Source organism: Aphelocoma coerulescens, chromosome 24, assembly GCF_041296385.1.
Source record: "Aphelocoma coerulescens isolate FSJ_1873_10779 chromosome 24, UR_Acoe_1.0, whole genome shotgun sequence".
Lineage (NCBI taxonomy): Eukaryota > Metazoa > Chordata > Aves > Passeriformes > Corvidae > Aphelocoma > Aphelocoma coerulescens.
In genome coordinates this window covers 3,519,998-3,536,009 of record NC_091037.1, presented here as the reverse complement: position 1 = coordinate 3,536,009, position 16,012 = coordinate 3,519,998, and the positions used below count along the sequence as shown (strand labels likewise).

The following is a 16,012-nucleotide window of genomic DNA, read 5'->3' as shown; positions in this document are numbered from 1 at the left end:
CTGGAGCAGTGTGACGTGCAGCAGGTCCTTGCATCATGCCACTGCCACGCTCTGATGTCACCCAGCCACTCCGGCTGCCCACCAGGCCTGGGCTGTGCTGCAGAGCCCCCGGGCCACGCCGGGAGCTGCGACCAGATGGGGATGAGATCATTTTGGGCAGGATGAGGCGGCGTGCTGCAAGAAATGCAGGGCATGGTGTGAGGGAGCAGCACGCTGGGCTGTGCCAGGACAGGCCCAGAGGTGGCCAGGGGTTCTCTGATGATACACACGGGGGGATTTGGTGGGATCTGACAGCATGGGATGGACGTGGGGCCTGAAAACAGGGACAAGCAAGTCCTGTTCCTAAGGGTCAGAGCAGGCTGCTCCTGCTGACAGCTTTCTGTCCCTCCCTGGTACAGACAGAAATCATGTGTCTCTCTGAGCATGGCTCCAGGAGGAAATCTGGGTTAACCCCAGCAGTGCCACCCGGAATCGCTGCTCCTGCACCAAGGACTGGAGGATTTGTTTGCATCCCACACACTGGAGGTTTTTTCTTTACATAAATACCCATACACCCATTTCATATCAAGGCTGTTCAGTCCCCATTAAATACCCCAAGCAAGTTCAGAGAACTCTGCATTCATTCTGTCCTTAAATCTGTGCTCCTCCAATCAATCCAGCAGGGACAAACACACATTATTTGGGCAAACCAGGACTTGAAATAACATCCCTAACTCACCCTCCTGTGCCTGGATATTGCAGCACAACCAAATAAACAAAACTGCCTGTGAATATCCTCGGGGGGGGGGAACAGAGTGACAGCTGCAGAGATCCAAAATGCTGTATAATTAAATAAGGGAAGCAATCACAATATTTGATTTTGGGATTGGGAGGAAGATGAAGGGGGATGCTGAAGAGGCAGGGCTTGGGTAGCACTTTCCAAGTGTCCCCAGGAGAGCCAGGGGAACTGATCGGGATCTTTATGGCATCCCAGCGGAACAGAGGGGCCCGGGACTGCCCAGAGCCCCCGGGACCCTGCCCAGAGCCCGAGGAACGGAGAGGGAAGAGCGTCACCTACTGAAGCCCGGCCAGCACTTCCTCCAGCACTGTAATCTGCTTATGTCTCCACGAATCCTCCAGCAGCCTCCCCGCTGAGCTCCCGGCCTGACAAAATCACCAGGATGCTCCAACGTGAGCTGTCGGAAACGCTGTGACGACGAAGTGGGAACTAAAAACTGCCCAGTTCCACGATGAACAGACCTCCCGTGCTGGGCTGGTGGGGAGGCAGGGACAGGGATGCAGCAGTGGCCATGTCACTGCAGATCCACACCATCCCAGCGTTCCCAGCACATGCTGTGCTCTCCTGGTAGTACGCTGGGCTATTATGCAACTCCTCAGCCCAACTGCACAGCACGGCAGGCAGCAGAGCCCTGCGAGAGAGGGGCTTTTTTCCATTTAAAAAAAAAAAAAAAGAAAAAAAGAAAGCAATCATGTAATATTTCCAAATGCTAATATCCATACCATTTGTACAGTCTGTGTGAGACATAGCCATGTACACACAGGGAAAATTCAAAGGCTCTCAGTGTAATTAAATAAAGGACAGAATTAGAGAAATTAGAAAAAGAGATGACCTATTGAGTCATCCCTGGCTCGGGTCTGTCCCCTGGGGCCCAGTACAAGATGCTTCCTAGTGCTATACTGTAGTGCTTTTATTTTTCACACAGAAAAAAAAATAAAATTAAAATAGCAACAATAAGTAAAGTAACAAATGCAAAATAACTTTGCTGTTTTCTCACACTTTACAGGCGAGGCTCTCAAAGCACCACATTCATCCTGATGCAAACCAGCGCACTTGAGAGGGAGGCTGTTATTTCTATGATTACTTCCTTTTTCATTCCAGAAAAAAAGAAAGGATTAAGGAAAAGAAACAGGCTTTCCCATTGCTCTTGTCATCCACTTCAACCCAAATTACGAAGTCACATTCCACTGTTAACTGCGGAACTGTTCCCATCTGATAAAGTTCTGGCTAAATCAATTTCATCATCATAATTCAAAGACTCTTTATTCCAACTAAGTGGTTTTGACCTATTGGAAATTTTAAATAGTTTTGATATACCCAGGATTCTATGTAAGCCTTTGGTGGTCAAGTTTATATTACATTGTATATATAGATAAATAATTGTATCCTCTTCTACATATACATATATTTACCTACCCCTGTAAAATACAAACTTCACCAACAAAATATCTACGTACGAACACTTTAGACACACACACACAGAGCTTTGTTAATTGCCTTTCACCCACACAATGTTTTCTTTCACTGCCCACTTAGCCAAACCTGGCGAGTTCTCCCCCAAAACACCCAGGAACGACGAAAGAATTAATGAGCACTTGGGTACCTTGCTGGAAGCTCTCGGTTCCCTCGAATATGTTCTTACAGCACCACACCGGCGAGGTGCATCCCCAAAAGCCGCTATTTAAAGGACAAGCCGAGCACGAGCTATTCCACGCACGCAGCATCCAAAACACTTTTCTGCCCCCCACCTCTCTTCGGCAAAAAACTGCCCGTGCTTATTTTCCTGTGCGATCAAGGAGCCCCCGAGCCCAGGTGATGCGGTTCATGCACAGCCTGGCAGCGGAGCAGGGGAGGGAGATGCAGCCGGAGCCCAGGGAGGCTCAGGGCATCACCGCGCTGATGCGGCGATGCCCGGACAGCAGCGGCCCAGCGCCGCATCCATCGCCGGAGCCTCTCCCGGTACCTCCCTCGCAGCCGCATCCCGCACCCAGGTTCCCCCCGGCGATGCCGCAGCGGCAGCGCCGGCAACTTGGAGGAGCTCATCCCTTTTTCCCATTCCGGGGAGGGGGCCACGGCATCCCCCTCCTTCCCCCCCCCACCCCCCCCACCCCCATCTCCCCACCGTGCGCTTACCAGGCGAGCTTGAACCCTTTCATTAGTACAGCCACGATAATCCGCTGCCCGTGTCCTTGTCTGCCCACTGACAGCTCCAGAGGTCCCAGCACATATTGGAGCAGCCGCGGCCGGCGAGCGTCCCGCGGGGAGCGCCGAGCCCCATGCGCCGAGCCCCCCGTGCCGGGGCACGGCCGCCCCCCGCGCCCCCGGAGCCGCGGCGAGGCGCGCAGGGCTCCCCGCAGCAGCAGCAGCAGCAGCAGCAGCAGCAGCAGCAGCAGCGCCAGGGGCTGAGCCGGCTCCGTGCTCTGTGCCGAGCTCCGTGCTGAGCATGTGCAGCAGCGGCGGGACCGCAGCGTGCCATGGCACCCGCGCTGCCGGCCCCGCTCGCCGCGACAGCGCCCGGCCCCGGCCCCGCTCCGCCGGCCCCGCAGCAGCGCCCGCAGCCCCTCCCGGCCCGAGGCGTCCCCGCCCGCGGCTCTGGGGCAGGCACGGAGCCGCGGGGTGGTGGGAATGGGCACTAAAGGGGCAGCTCGTCCCAACCCCCGTGCCAAGGGCAGGGATGGCTCCTGACGGACCGTTTTGGCGTGGACGCTTCCAGGGATGAGGCAGCCACAACTTCTCTGTTCCGGGGCCTCGCGGCCCTCACAGTAAAGAATATTTCCTATTAGCTAATCTAACCCTCCTCTCTGTCGGTGTGAAGCCATCCCCCCTTGCCCTGCCACTCCATGCTCTTGTAAAAGTCCCTCTCCGTCTCCCTTGCAGACTCCCCTCAGCCCTGGCCATACTTCCCCACTTGTGAAATCAATTTCTGGGGCCAGCAAGAATAGAGGGGAGTTTGGAAGGCCCCTCACACACATGGGTTGTGCACCCTTGGCCTTTTTCTGCAGCAAGAGGTTTGTCTGCTTTTCTCCTCAAGCACAGGGTCCTCTCCACATAGGGGAGCTGGAGGAAGAGGCAGAGCAAGCCCCAGTACTCTCCTTCCTCCCCCAGTGCTGCAATATTTGGTAGTTGATGCTTGTGGGGGGATTTGCCAAACCACCACTCCAACTCCCTGAATATCCCAGAGCAGGGATGAGCTGATTGCTCAGGCCAGAAAAGAGAATTCCATCTCTGGTGATGCTCTGGATGCTGGGACACATAACCTGAATTTCCCCTCCTTGAATTTGTACCCATTTCTCCTTGTCCTACCACCACAGCTCCTGACAAAGATCCCCTCTGCATCTTCCTGAAGGGAACAGAGTCCCCCTCACCTGAGGGCTGTGCAGGGGGATGGATTAACCCACCCCTCCTCCCAACAGAGGAACAACCACTACAGAAACCAAAGGAAAACTGAATTTCCTAATGGAAAGCCGAATTTCCTAATGGAAAACCAAAACCTTCAGCGAGGCAGGGGCCAAGTCCCTGCTCTGGAGCTGAGGGAGGGGGATCTAATCTCGTGACACCCCCTGGCAGCTCTGGCAGTCGGGGAACACTGGAGCCGTTGTTGAACCATCTCTTATCAGAGCAGGACCAGAGCTCTGCCCCTCACAGCAGCACCAGAGAGCCCCTGCACCCCCCACCCACAGGGCAAGGCCTGGCCTGAGGGGAAAAGTGTCAATTATTGCATTACCACCCCCACTTCCTGCAATACACGAGGCTTTTCCCTGGAATTCTTCTGTTCGTCTCACAGGATCCGAGCACAGCCTGCTGCTCCTGCACGCAGGTTGGTAGGGAATGGGGCAGTGTGTTTCAAATAAAGTGTAATTTAATTATTTCTTCTTAAATTACTTCAAAAAGTGAAGCCTGGGCGTGTCCAGGGATGGATATCCACATTCTTACTCCACACAGAGAGCTCTGAAGGGACTTAGTTTGGGATAGGAACACTCTGGACGATAAATCCTGCAGGAATTCTTCAGTTTTAGGGGTGGTAGAGGAAAGAGAGCAGGCAGCTGTGTGTAAATAAAGATTCTACTCTCTTGAAGGGCTTTTAATGGCATTTTGTCATTTTCTTTGCACTCACACCCCCATGCCCAGGGCTGCAGATAATTACGAGTGGACTGACACGAAAACCTTGCCCTGTAAAATCCCCCCCCTTCGTTCTGTTCACCTCTCAGGGGACAGGGGGGTGCTTGGGGCAGTTCCACAGCTCTGTCCTGGTTTGCAAAGCTTTCAGTGACATTTGTCCCAGGAAACATTGGGATTCTGATCCCCACATCCCCTTTGGAAAGTAACAAATGTGGCTCTTTGCTTCTCCCTCTGTGCCTAAGAACAACAAAGATCTTTTTTCTGATTCTCCCAAACCCTGAAGAGAGGAACAGCAGCGAAGTTCCAGTTCTGAATTCAGCAGAAAAGTCACTTTTGGAGGGCTTGGATCATTCCAGGGCAGGTGAAATTGAAAAGGATCTTGGGCTGAAGTTTGAGAAGTTGGGGAAGTAACACTGAAATGGGGAGTTCTGCAGGAGAGCCCCAGGGCAGGTGGGGAGATCCCAAATCCTTGCTTTGGGAATTTGCTCCAACAAGAACTTTGCAATGCATTTTTTCGTTTATTTCTAGACAAAAAGCAGTAATTTAACCACAGAGTTGGGCACAGGCCTTTCCACATGCCAAACAGCATGGAAAAAACACCTTCAAATCTCACCCCACGTAATCCCACACTCAGCCCTTCTTAAGTCCAATTTACACCAGCTTGGGCCGGGCTTTGGGCTGGGCTTTTCTCCACGAGCAGCTTTTCAACTGTGGCCTGCAGGTTGTCAAGGAGGGAGGCAAATCACAAATGCTGTAAAATGGGTCAGGAGACCTGCAAGCTTGGCAAATCTAGGACAGACTAATGCTGCAGAGTCACATGTTGGGAAATCAAAGCTCAGGCAAGAAAGGTATTAAGAGATAAGCAGTCATGCACTTTTTCTGGTTTTTTTTTTTCCTATCCAAATAAGTGAGGGGCTGGGGAAATTATCAAAGGAAAGTGATCGCTTGGAAGGTGTTTAAATGCTTGGCTGGCCACCTCTGCAACGTGCTGGCCAAAATCCTCCCAGCAGGAGCCTTGGTGGGACTGTGGGTCACCCCCACACAGGTATTCCCAACCCCAGTCCCACATCCTGGCTGATCCAGCTGTGCCAGCTGCATGGACAAGCCCTTCCCTTTTCCCCTCATCCTCTGCACGTAACTATTCCAGTGGGGAAAAGGGGAAAAAAAAAAAAAAAAAGATATTAAAATTTCAAAAGCAGGGCTGGGCTATGCACAGCCACCTCCTCAGTGCTAAGAATACCTATCAGTCACATGCAAGTTGAATTCCTGATTAATGATCTACCTACTCCATCCCACTAAAGGGGAAAATGGAAGAAAACCAGTCAGAGCTGTGGCTGGAGGGGTCCAAACCCATTTCTGGCCTCTGTTTTGGAGAGGGAAGCCCTAAAAATCCCTGGCTTCTCACTCCTGTGTGGAACTGCAGGTTGTGATTCAGAAAATGGCTGTAAAAAGCATCACTGATGTATTGTTTTATGGCAAATCTATTCCATGATCTCGTTTTGCACTCAAAGGAGCTTTCCCAAGCCATTGGTATTTTGGTAAAAATTCTTTTTTCCATGCGAATAATTAAAAATAGTCATTAAAGGGTAAACACTGGGTTTCCTTAGAGTTTGTTTTGATGTTCTGTGAAAATAAACCTAATAACTGAGTTGAACAGCAGCTCTGAAACATGTGCAGGTGCCCTCAAAGAGCCATAAATACATATTTTCACCAACAGCCACCTTTCATACAGGATGTTAGACCAGAGGTTTTCCCCTCTAGCCATAAAGGCTGTGAATCCAATGATTTTATTGGAATACCATTTGGGATGTTTGGGGAAGGGAAGCTCATTTTTTAATTAGCTGCATAATTTACTAAACACAAACAATAAGTAATAATAAGACAAGTTCACGTGGTTGTGTTGTCCTGCCTCATCCCTGTCCTTTCTCCCAGGAAAAAATTCTCATAAACTTCAAAAAGAATTAAGATAATTTGGATCCTGGCCTAGTGCCAGTGACATTTTGAGCATTCCTGGTCCAGATCAAGAATTCCATTAATAAAACCTCCCTTGGGGCTCTCCTGGTTGCTTCCACCAGCAGTCGGGAGGAGGAAGTCAAGCAGCAGCACACACACTAAAAACACTAAAAACAGCAACAAAGCAAAAACCAGGCAGAACTTTCTCAAACTGAAGAAAAATGTGGAGATCAGGAGCAGAAAAAAAAAAAAAAAAAAAGGTTGGAAAAAAAGACCGGATGTTTTCCTGACCTGTGAGTACAAACTGTCAAGGCCTCATGAATTTTAAAAGTTAGGTCTGGAATACACAAAAACTGAGTTGATTTTTTTTTTTCCCTGACCCCCTACTTGGATGAAAGAAATACTGGATGCTGCTGTCCAGATAAAACAGGGCTTTCCATGGCCTCTGGAGGCAGGAACATCTGCACAAAGGGACAGGAATTAGGGCTTGGTGTTGGGGAAAAAAAAGGCAATTTTAGCACATGATTTTGCCACCGCCCCAGTCAGGGCCTGGGGGAAAGCTGGAAGCACAGAGGCAACCACAGAAAGTACAGGTCGTGCAATAATGTTTAATATTTAGCACTATTTTATTCACACACAGCTGTTCTGTCCTTCTCCCCTCACAGCCACTTCTCCAAGCAATCCCAGCCCAGCACCACCTGCTAAAAGCCAAGGAAATCATCTCCCAAAATCTCTGTGATGCTGTAAAAAGGCACCTCGGCTGCCTTCACTCATTGTCCCCTTACAGCTGAGGAGAAGAACACATTTCCCTCAAGATGGAACAAGCAAATCACCTTGAACATCTCCCACAACACCCTGAAATTCGGAGGATTTCCGTGCATGTGTTTGCAGGGCAGAGAAGCAGAACCTTGCAGGGCCAGGGTGATGCCTTTCCTGGTCTTAAAATCAAGAGTCACACACGGTTAGAAGGGGAAAAGGGATTTTACCTTGGGATTTATTTTAAGGATCTTTAGGTGCACACGTCCAGGTCATGTGCATCGAGATGCACCCTGCTGAGTCTCTGTGTCCCCCTCCCCAACATCGGGTATAACATTATAGGTGTTACTAATTAGCAGATCTATCAAAGATTCCCCAATGAGAGGCTCAAGTGAGCCCCCCTCCCCAAGGAGCCTTCCCTGGATGGTTCTATCTTGGTTTACAGAATGTGTTCTGGAGAGGACCTTGGGCTCTGGGGCACACTGATCCCTGGCTACGAAGCTTCTAAAATGTTGAGTCTCCCAGCTTGACAAACAAGTCCAAGAATGTAGGGAAAAAGCACTGAGAATACAGAAGTTGTAAAAAGGTATAACAGGGGTATAAAAGAAAAGGCAAAAATCTTCATGGCATCAAGGGGGTGAAAGGAACTCACTGATTTTATCCTCTTCATTTCACCTGGGAAGTGACCCTGCTTTCCCAAGAAGCTCCACACTGACCCGATTTCCCCCCCTTCTCCAAGAGTTTAAGTGCTTTCCCCCTAGCACTCTGCAAGGAGCAGGGATGGAGCAATCCGGGGGTTTCACTTTGAGCAGGGCAAGCAAAGCTGGAGGTGACACAGCCCCGTGCCACTGTCCCAAAGCAAGGTGCCCCAGAGCAGTGCTCCAAGCCCACCAACAGCTCTGAAAAGCCCCAAGATGAGGATGAACGATGGATTAAAACTGCACTTCTCCTTTATTTCTTTTTAAAGAGCTAAATACGGGGCCATTCTCTGGCATGGCAGGAAATGCCAGTTCTTGAGACAGCCTGGAAGGTGCCTCAGCAGAAAAGGAAGCAGCAGAGTGACACAATGGAGAGCAGCTGTGAGAGAACATCCTGATATCCCAGCCCATGGCCACTTCTGGAGCATTCCAGCATGAGAAGACAAATCTCTTAAACCTCCTCAGAATTTCTTCCAGACTGACCCCCAGCAGAAATGAAGCAAAGTGAACAGCGCCCCTTTAATGCTCCAAACTCGTAACAGGAGTTACTGACTCAAAGTCAGCCAAGAAAACAGAACTCTGGGGTTTTAAATAAAGAGCTGGACACTAAACATCAGCAGTCGCCAAGGTTAAGTCCAAATAAACCTGTGCACATTCCAGGCATATCTACATAACTAATTCCTAAGGTGTATCTGTTTCAGAAGGTTCAAACTCAACTCAGTTTTCCATTTCTCCAAAAAGATAATTAAATTTTTTTTCAGTACATTCACTATAAGATGGTGCTTTAACACTCTAGGTGACATTTCCCTTTAATTAAAACAAAAAACTATAAAAAAACAGGTACAGAGAAAAACAATTTCCAAGTGACTCTGTTGTTCCTGTCATGGAAAACGTCTGTTTTTCAACCCAGAAAAGACTGAGTTCCCCAAAATGCCACCACAAGTCCAACTGAAATGCTACAGACCCTTCAGCATCCTCAGTGGGATTTTTCTTTTTCAAGCCCTACAGCTTGAAGTGGTTTCATCAAATATAACGGTGAGGGCGAGTTCACCTTTATAAAGCAACTTTCATCCAGAAGCACATCATACAATTTATTGACAAGCACTTAAAAAACTCAAAACCCAGGGCAAAACCTTCCCCAGCATCACCTAGGCTTCTGGGAAGTGGAATTGAAAAGGATGAAGCTGGAATAAATGTGACAGGGAAAACTCAGCTTGGGTTCCAGCTGAGACATGAGCCCTTCAGTCTGTGAACAGCTCCACTGGGGGGTTTTGCCACGGATTTCTAAGCCCAGGAAGGAGTTTCTCCCTGGAATACAGCAGGCCACGTTGCCATGCTCGAGGATCCTGCCAGAGCAGCCTCAAAGTCAGGGAATGATAACGATGAATGCCCTTCCCCACTCTTTGCGGGCCGTGGCTCTCTCCAACCACGCTGAGCTTCCTCACTTTGTGAGATAAAGCACCAGACACGTTTTGCAGACACATTCCCTGCACTTTAACCCCACTCTGATCCCAAGGAGAGGTCTTTCAGTGGCCAGGAAAACAAACCCTTGGCTCTGAAGGCACCGTGCCATGATGCTGAGCCATTCCGCGGTGACAGCCTGGTGCTTCCCAGGCGTCCCAGCCACTTCCACCTCGCGAACCCATCTGGATCCACCCAGCTCCACTCCCAGATTTCCAGGCTGCCAGCCCACAGGAAAGCAGAACCCACAGCCCGTCGAGAGCAAGTGGCACAGGCAACAGAAAAGCCTCCCAGAAAAGGGTGGATGCATCCATAAGCTCGAATTACTTTCTCGCTTGACACTCCCCCGAGATCCTTTCCCCCCAAAAAAAATTTAAAAAAAACAGAGGCTGCCAGAAGGAATTTCTCCTCACACAACCGTCCCTGGGAGTGGAAAGCTGCCCCTAAAGCACCATCTAGTGTCACTCCCTCATTCAGCAGCCGAGCAGGCTCTGCCAGCATCCCTGTTCCCACCTCAGATGCCATGGAGGGACCACAAGCCCCCCAGTTTCCCTCCCTCCCACCCTCGACCTCCGCCTCCAGCACCAACACTCCAGGATTTCCTCCAACCTCACGACTGTGGCCACTCTGTAACATCCTCCCAGGGTTAAACCCCATCCTCAGCCCAGCACTGGCTTTCCCAGCAGCAGGGAGGGTGGGCAAGGGGGACAGTAAAAAGGTCGAGAGACAGAGTAAGAAGGTGCCAAGCGAAACCACTTACGCACAGTGAGGCCGGCAGCATTTCCATCCTACCTTTGCTGTCGCCATATCAGACGTCTCCATGCTTTCTGCTTGGCCTAGCAGTGAACAAGAGCATGGGGGAGAAGGGAGGGAGGGAGGAAGGGAGGGGAGAGAAAGGGAAAGTCAAAAGAGGACGAAGAACAACAGGCAAACAACTTGACAGGAGGATGAGAACAATGACAGTCACTTAGGGGTTAGCCCCAAGCTCTCCCTTCTGCCCCCCAGAGAAGGGCAGAAAAAGCATCTCAAGCAGATGGCCCCAGGCTAGCAACTCGTTTGGAGCCTGGCACAAGACCTGAGCCGCTGCCATGCCCCCAACTCCTCCCCCCTTGCCACCACCCCAGGGTCGAGCAGGACGCTGAGGGACAGAGAGGACCCTCCTCCTCTTCCTCCTCCTCTTCCCAGCTTCCTTTCCAGGCTGAGCTCCTGCAGGGAGCCGGGGACCAGCCCAGCTCGCAGCGAGCTGCTCATCCTCCCTCTCACTCTGCGGGAAGGGACAGTGCCACCACCACCCCCCGAGTGGGCGCTTCAGGAGTCGGGAGGAAAGGGAGAAAAAGCAGGTGGGTTCTGGGCAGTGCACAGGTACAGCAGGAGTGCTCAGACACGAGGGGGAGGAAAGAGAAGAGTGAGGGGGGACAGGCAGGCGGGTGAAAGCAGCGATGGTGCAGAACAGCCATACCAGAGACCATGTACAGAGACACTGACACGTGCGGAGCAGAGCGCCAGGTGGAGGCTCCTCGGCTGCATCCCCCTGAGCACACTCACCTCACCGAGCACTCACACACGACTGGGCCTGACCTAGTAACTCTTTGGTGCACGCTCAGCTCGGGCTGGAGGCATCAAAGCACCAGCTAAAGGTGAGCTCGGCTCCAGCATCAAGAGGCATCCGTAGCTGCGTGGCCCTGCCCGGATTGGCGGAGCACGGTGACTTCATGCCGCCCCATTCATCCCCCAGCTTCTCTCTGCCGGTCCTCCTGGCCTACTTTGCTCCAGTAAATCAGTCTGGAGCCTGTGAGCCAGCCCAGCCAGCCCAGGAACGCTGCTCGCAGCTCCCCAGAGCGCCCTGGCACCGGGCAGACGTGAGCAAAGCTGGCTGCGAGGGAGGCAGGGAAAACACTGCAGAGCTCAGTCAAATTAAGAGCCTCTGAGGGCGAGGAACATCACTGCCTGAAAGTGCTTATTCATCCCCCGGTGCTCAGGCGCACAGCAGGAGCACGCAGAGACCGGCAAATAAATTTAAACGCACCGAAGGGCAGCTCAGCCTCTGCAAAACCACAGCGCTGCTGCTCTCCCGGGCACAGGCGTTTCACACACGCATCCCCAGGGAGCAGACCCACGGGGGGGGGTTAGTATATTTAATATTTCACAGCCCTGCCATCAGCCCGTGCGGGATGGGAAGGGAACAAATGGCACAGAACAAAGTGCAGAGGGTCCAGCAGGCTGGGAACAGGCAGCAATCAGCACCCGACCCACCCCCAAACGGGGCCATCGGCACAGAGAGCGCTCCTGCCTTGGCACTCAGGAAATGTCCCTTTTGCCATGCCTTTGTGCCGTGACGCGTTCATGCATGCTTGCACATACCAGAGCTGGCACGCTGCACCTTTGTACTCAGAATACACAAATCCTCGGGAAGAGAGGGGGTTTAGATGGGATATTGGGAAGGAATTCTTCTCTGTGAGGGTGGGGAGGCCCTGGCTGTGGCTGCCCCTGGATTCCTGGAAGTGTCCCAGGCCAGGCTGGACGGGGCTTGGAGCAGCCTGGGACAGTGGGAGGTGTCCCTGTCCATGGCAGGGGTGGAACTGGATGGGTTTAAGGTTCCTTCTGTCCCAAACCATTCCCTGATTCCATGAAATACAACCTTATCAGGGACATAAAGCCCCTCTTCCCAACACTTATTTCAGCCTCCTAAGACATCAGTGCACACACACAGATCCACAAACACCACTTCCACACACAGTGGACAAACTGCTCCCCAATCCCTGTTCCATGAAGCCACTGATGTCCCTGACATTTCTACTTCTGTGATTTTGTCCAAGTTCACAGCAGTGTGGGAGGGGAAAAAAACCCACAACAGCTTCATGAAGGACTTTCAGCAAATCCTGAGCTAAAGAACTGTAATTTTGCAACTCAGGAAAAGCTGAATTTCCACATTTCAGCCTCTCTACAGCAGAGGCTCTCTGTAGTTGCAGCAGCTCCTGAACTTAAAAGCAAACAGGAAACATCTCCCAAGGAAGTCCAGTGTTCGGAAGGGAACAGCCCACTGTGAAATGCCTGAGCTCTGGGCAGGAATTCGAGGCTCTATAAATAGCCACAGCCATGGTCGTGTTAGCCCGGGGTTCCAGCTCATAACTGCCTCCAAAAGGATATCTTCAAAATTAGAAAACATTGCTTTTTCCAAGCATTACCTGCCCCTTCAAACAGTCACAACTCACAGCCAGCTGGGCATCCTCTGCGTGGCTTCACCCTCACCAGAGCAGCCTCACCTCTCCACGACTCCCAGTGACTAAAAAATTCCCTTCTTCAAGTGCCCACGCAGTGCAAGCAAAGGGCTGAGGAGGCTCAGACAGATTAATTTGCCAGGAAAGGTGCATGACCTGCAGGCAGAGAATTCCACGTGCTGCCTGTGAGGCACCACTTCAGCCACACAGATTCTCCCATATGGTAAAAAAGGGAAAGGCTGCAGGAGTTAGGGAAGCAGCAAAAAAAAAGCCAAAACAAACCCTTTGTGGGTCTATGAAATGCATGCAAAACAAAACCTGTTAGTGACAGAACCAGTGGGAGGGGAAATTAGAAACAAATCTAGAAATGTTACAGGGAGAGAGAAAGAACTGCTACGGAGAATGTCAGGATGTAAGCAGGAGAGAGTTTCATTGGTATGCACCTCGGTTACAGGTGTACAGATCCCCGGGAAAATGTGGCAGGTGGGTAAAATCCTGAGTCCTTCCCGAAGTCAGCAGTGATCTGCAGCGTTACAGGGCAGAGCAGATGCCATCACAGCATCTGCCAGCCCGGGCACACCTCCATTTCCCTGGGAAAAAAAAAACCTCAGCAGGGACTCCCTCTGTGCTGCAGCAGCTGGGAAGTCACATGAGGCTTCATTTCCAGAAAAAAAGAATATGCATTTCTCTCTCTCTGGGCATGATGGGAGCTGTAGTCCCATGGCCAGAGCAGGGAGTGCCCCGAGAGCCATTTCTGAGCTGTGACTGCAGCCTCTGTCCTGAGCAGCAATGTGGGGCTTGGGTCCTGGGAGGGAGAGGAAGGTGGAACAGCAGCACAGCACCTTCAGCTGCTTGGAATTAGAGAATGGAGGAAAAAAACCCTCCATCAAAAGGAGAAATAGAATTCCCTAGAGAGACTTGGGGATAGGAAGAATATTTGCATCAGGAGAATGAGGGGCAGCATCAGGAGGGCAGAGACACTGGGATGATTCAGATTGTAACTGCTGCTTTCTTGAGCAATATTATAATAAAAAATCCTGCTTTCACACAGTCTTTTGGCTCTTTCCCTCCCCTCATTGTCCTGCCAGTTTGAACTCAACCTTCCTTTAGCCCGAGGTGGTGCAATAACCTCTCCCAGCCCAGCAAAGGCTCAGTCACTCTGAAAAGCTGGGTAGCAGAGGACTCCGTGACTCACGGCGTGCTCAGAGAGAAATTGCCCTTCTCCTTTTCTGGTGAATTCAAATGAAAGTCATTCCCTAATTTTTGCCTTCATTGCCAAGAACTTGCAGCCACTGTGAGAAGGCAGCAAGACGTCACTAGGGCAGAAATATTGTGGCCTGATCATTTTTGCACTTAGAGACAAGGAGATTCTGAAATATCTCATGGCCTGACATAATTCCCATCACACCACAGCCCAACACCTGAACAGGACAAGAGTTTCACTCAGCATAATGCTGAACATGCAAACTGCCAAAATCAGAGTGCTTTTAAATGCCTTTTAGACCTGTTGGAACTTAAGTCTTTCCAATCCATCAAGATAAATCTTTATATGCAGTCCAACAACCTGCAGTCCTTGGGCTGGCACTGCCTGACAGATCATCCATGGAGACACCGGGGAAACCAAACCTTCTGTTCCCATCTGGATCTGTGGGGTATCTCATGCAATATCCTATGAAAAAATAACCTCCGGTTTCAGATAAATGATATTATCTATGATATTTTTTTGGCTTTAAGAATAAAAACCACTAGAGGGATGACTGCAGAGGAGGAGAAAGATCCTGAATCCTTCATTTTTGAAACATGAGACAGAAGAAAGGAGCTAAAACAGGGGTCCAAGAACACAACTTGAGGCATTTCAGGTCAGCACTGAGAACCTCCCGCAGCCCCTCTTGCATGTTCAGGGGCTCTCCCATCAACAACAGGGCAGAACAAGGGCTGGCAACAGGAATGCAGTGCAGAGGATGCCCCTTCCCCACAGTGGCACACCCCACAGAGCCACACTCCCTCGGGGAACCCAGAACCAGTCCTGGTTTCTCAGGACACTGACGGGTGGCAGGTGCTGCACAAAGCCCGAGCTCATGTAAAGAAGTCTAAACCTGGAGCAAAGATCCTTTTCCAGAGTAAAGAAATAAGGAAATCTTAGAGTGCTGGAAGCTTTGCCAGACCCACATCCCCCAAACAGGCGCACATGCCCATGGCCTGGCATTGAAACAGCAGGAAGGGGCTCAGGAGAGGCAGCACACAGCAGCCAAAGGTTTGGGACTGGGCACTCACAAGGGAAAGGAAAGCAGGCAGCAGAGAAAGCTGAAGGGAGAGCATTGGGTTAAAGTTGGAGGAGAAGAGGCAAAGAAAGCAGAGGGGCTCAAGGACAGAGCGTGGCTGGTGCCATCCCAATGCCTGACCTCGTTACACACACGCCACCACCTCACCACCAAAATGCACAACGGATACTCTGCACAGGCCAGGGAGGGAATGGGTGGGGAGGGCAAGGAGAGGGCAGAGGAGAAGAAGAAAGGCAGAGGTCAGCAGCACTCACACGGTTACAGTCATCGGCAGGAAGGGGGGAGTCTCTCCCAGGCCAGCTCCCGGCAACCTGAGGGAGCGTCCCTTCAGCAGCAGGGGAGGAAACACGGCTGGATTCAAAGAGGATAAAATCCCAGCTGGGTTACACACGCACAGTGGGGCAGGGGGAAAAGCAGCACAGAGCCGTGACCTCGGAATCCAGCGTGGAAGGACGCAGTGCTGCCATGGAGGCAGCCCTGGGATGGCTTTTTGGGGTTGTTGTGGTCACTGCAGCCTGGCCCCAGAGGAAGCAGCAGTGATGAGGCTGATGAGAGGGCAGAGCTGTGGAGAGAGCTCCACAGAGCTGGAGCTGCGCAGGAGGCACTGGGCTCTGTTCTCTGCTCTCAGATTTCTCCCATCACAGGCAATTCGATTTTAAAGGAGCAGCTGCCTTGAAGCCTTTTGCCAGATGCACTGCTGCTGTGGGGTTAACATGCAGAAAGCTGAGAGAATGAATTCTCTATTGA

At 51.3% G+C, this 16,012-nt stretch overlaps 1 protein-coding gene across 6 annotated transcripts in view; it reads right to left on the bottom strand.

Annotated features, from left to right (window-relative positions):
* GRAMD1B (GRAM domain containing 1B) overlaps nt 1–16,012 on the bottom strand; it is an 86,262-nt gene that overhangs the window by 53,032 nt on the left and 17,218 nt on the right. Inside the window, exon 1 of one of the 6 annotated variants that reach the window (XM_068994937.1) lies at nt 13,427–13,503. The exons of 3 other annotated variants lie outside the window; for them this stretch is intronic. Coding sequence is in view for 1 of the 3 variants with exons in the window: in XM_068994935.1 (XP_068851036.1) it covers nt 2,912–2,934 (23 nt within the window). In the remaining 2 variants the exon portion in view is untranslated. Of the gene's footprint in view, nt 1–2,911; nt 2,969–11,310; nt 11,360–13,426; nt 13,504–16,012 lie in introns of those variants that run through there. 2 more of the 6 variants (XM_068994940.1, XM_068994935.1) reach the window with 2 other exon arrangements.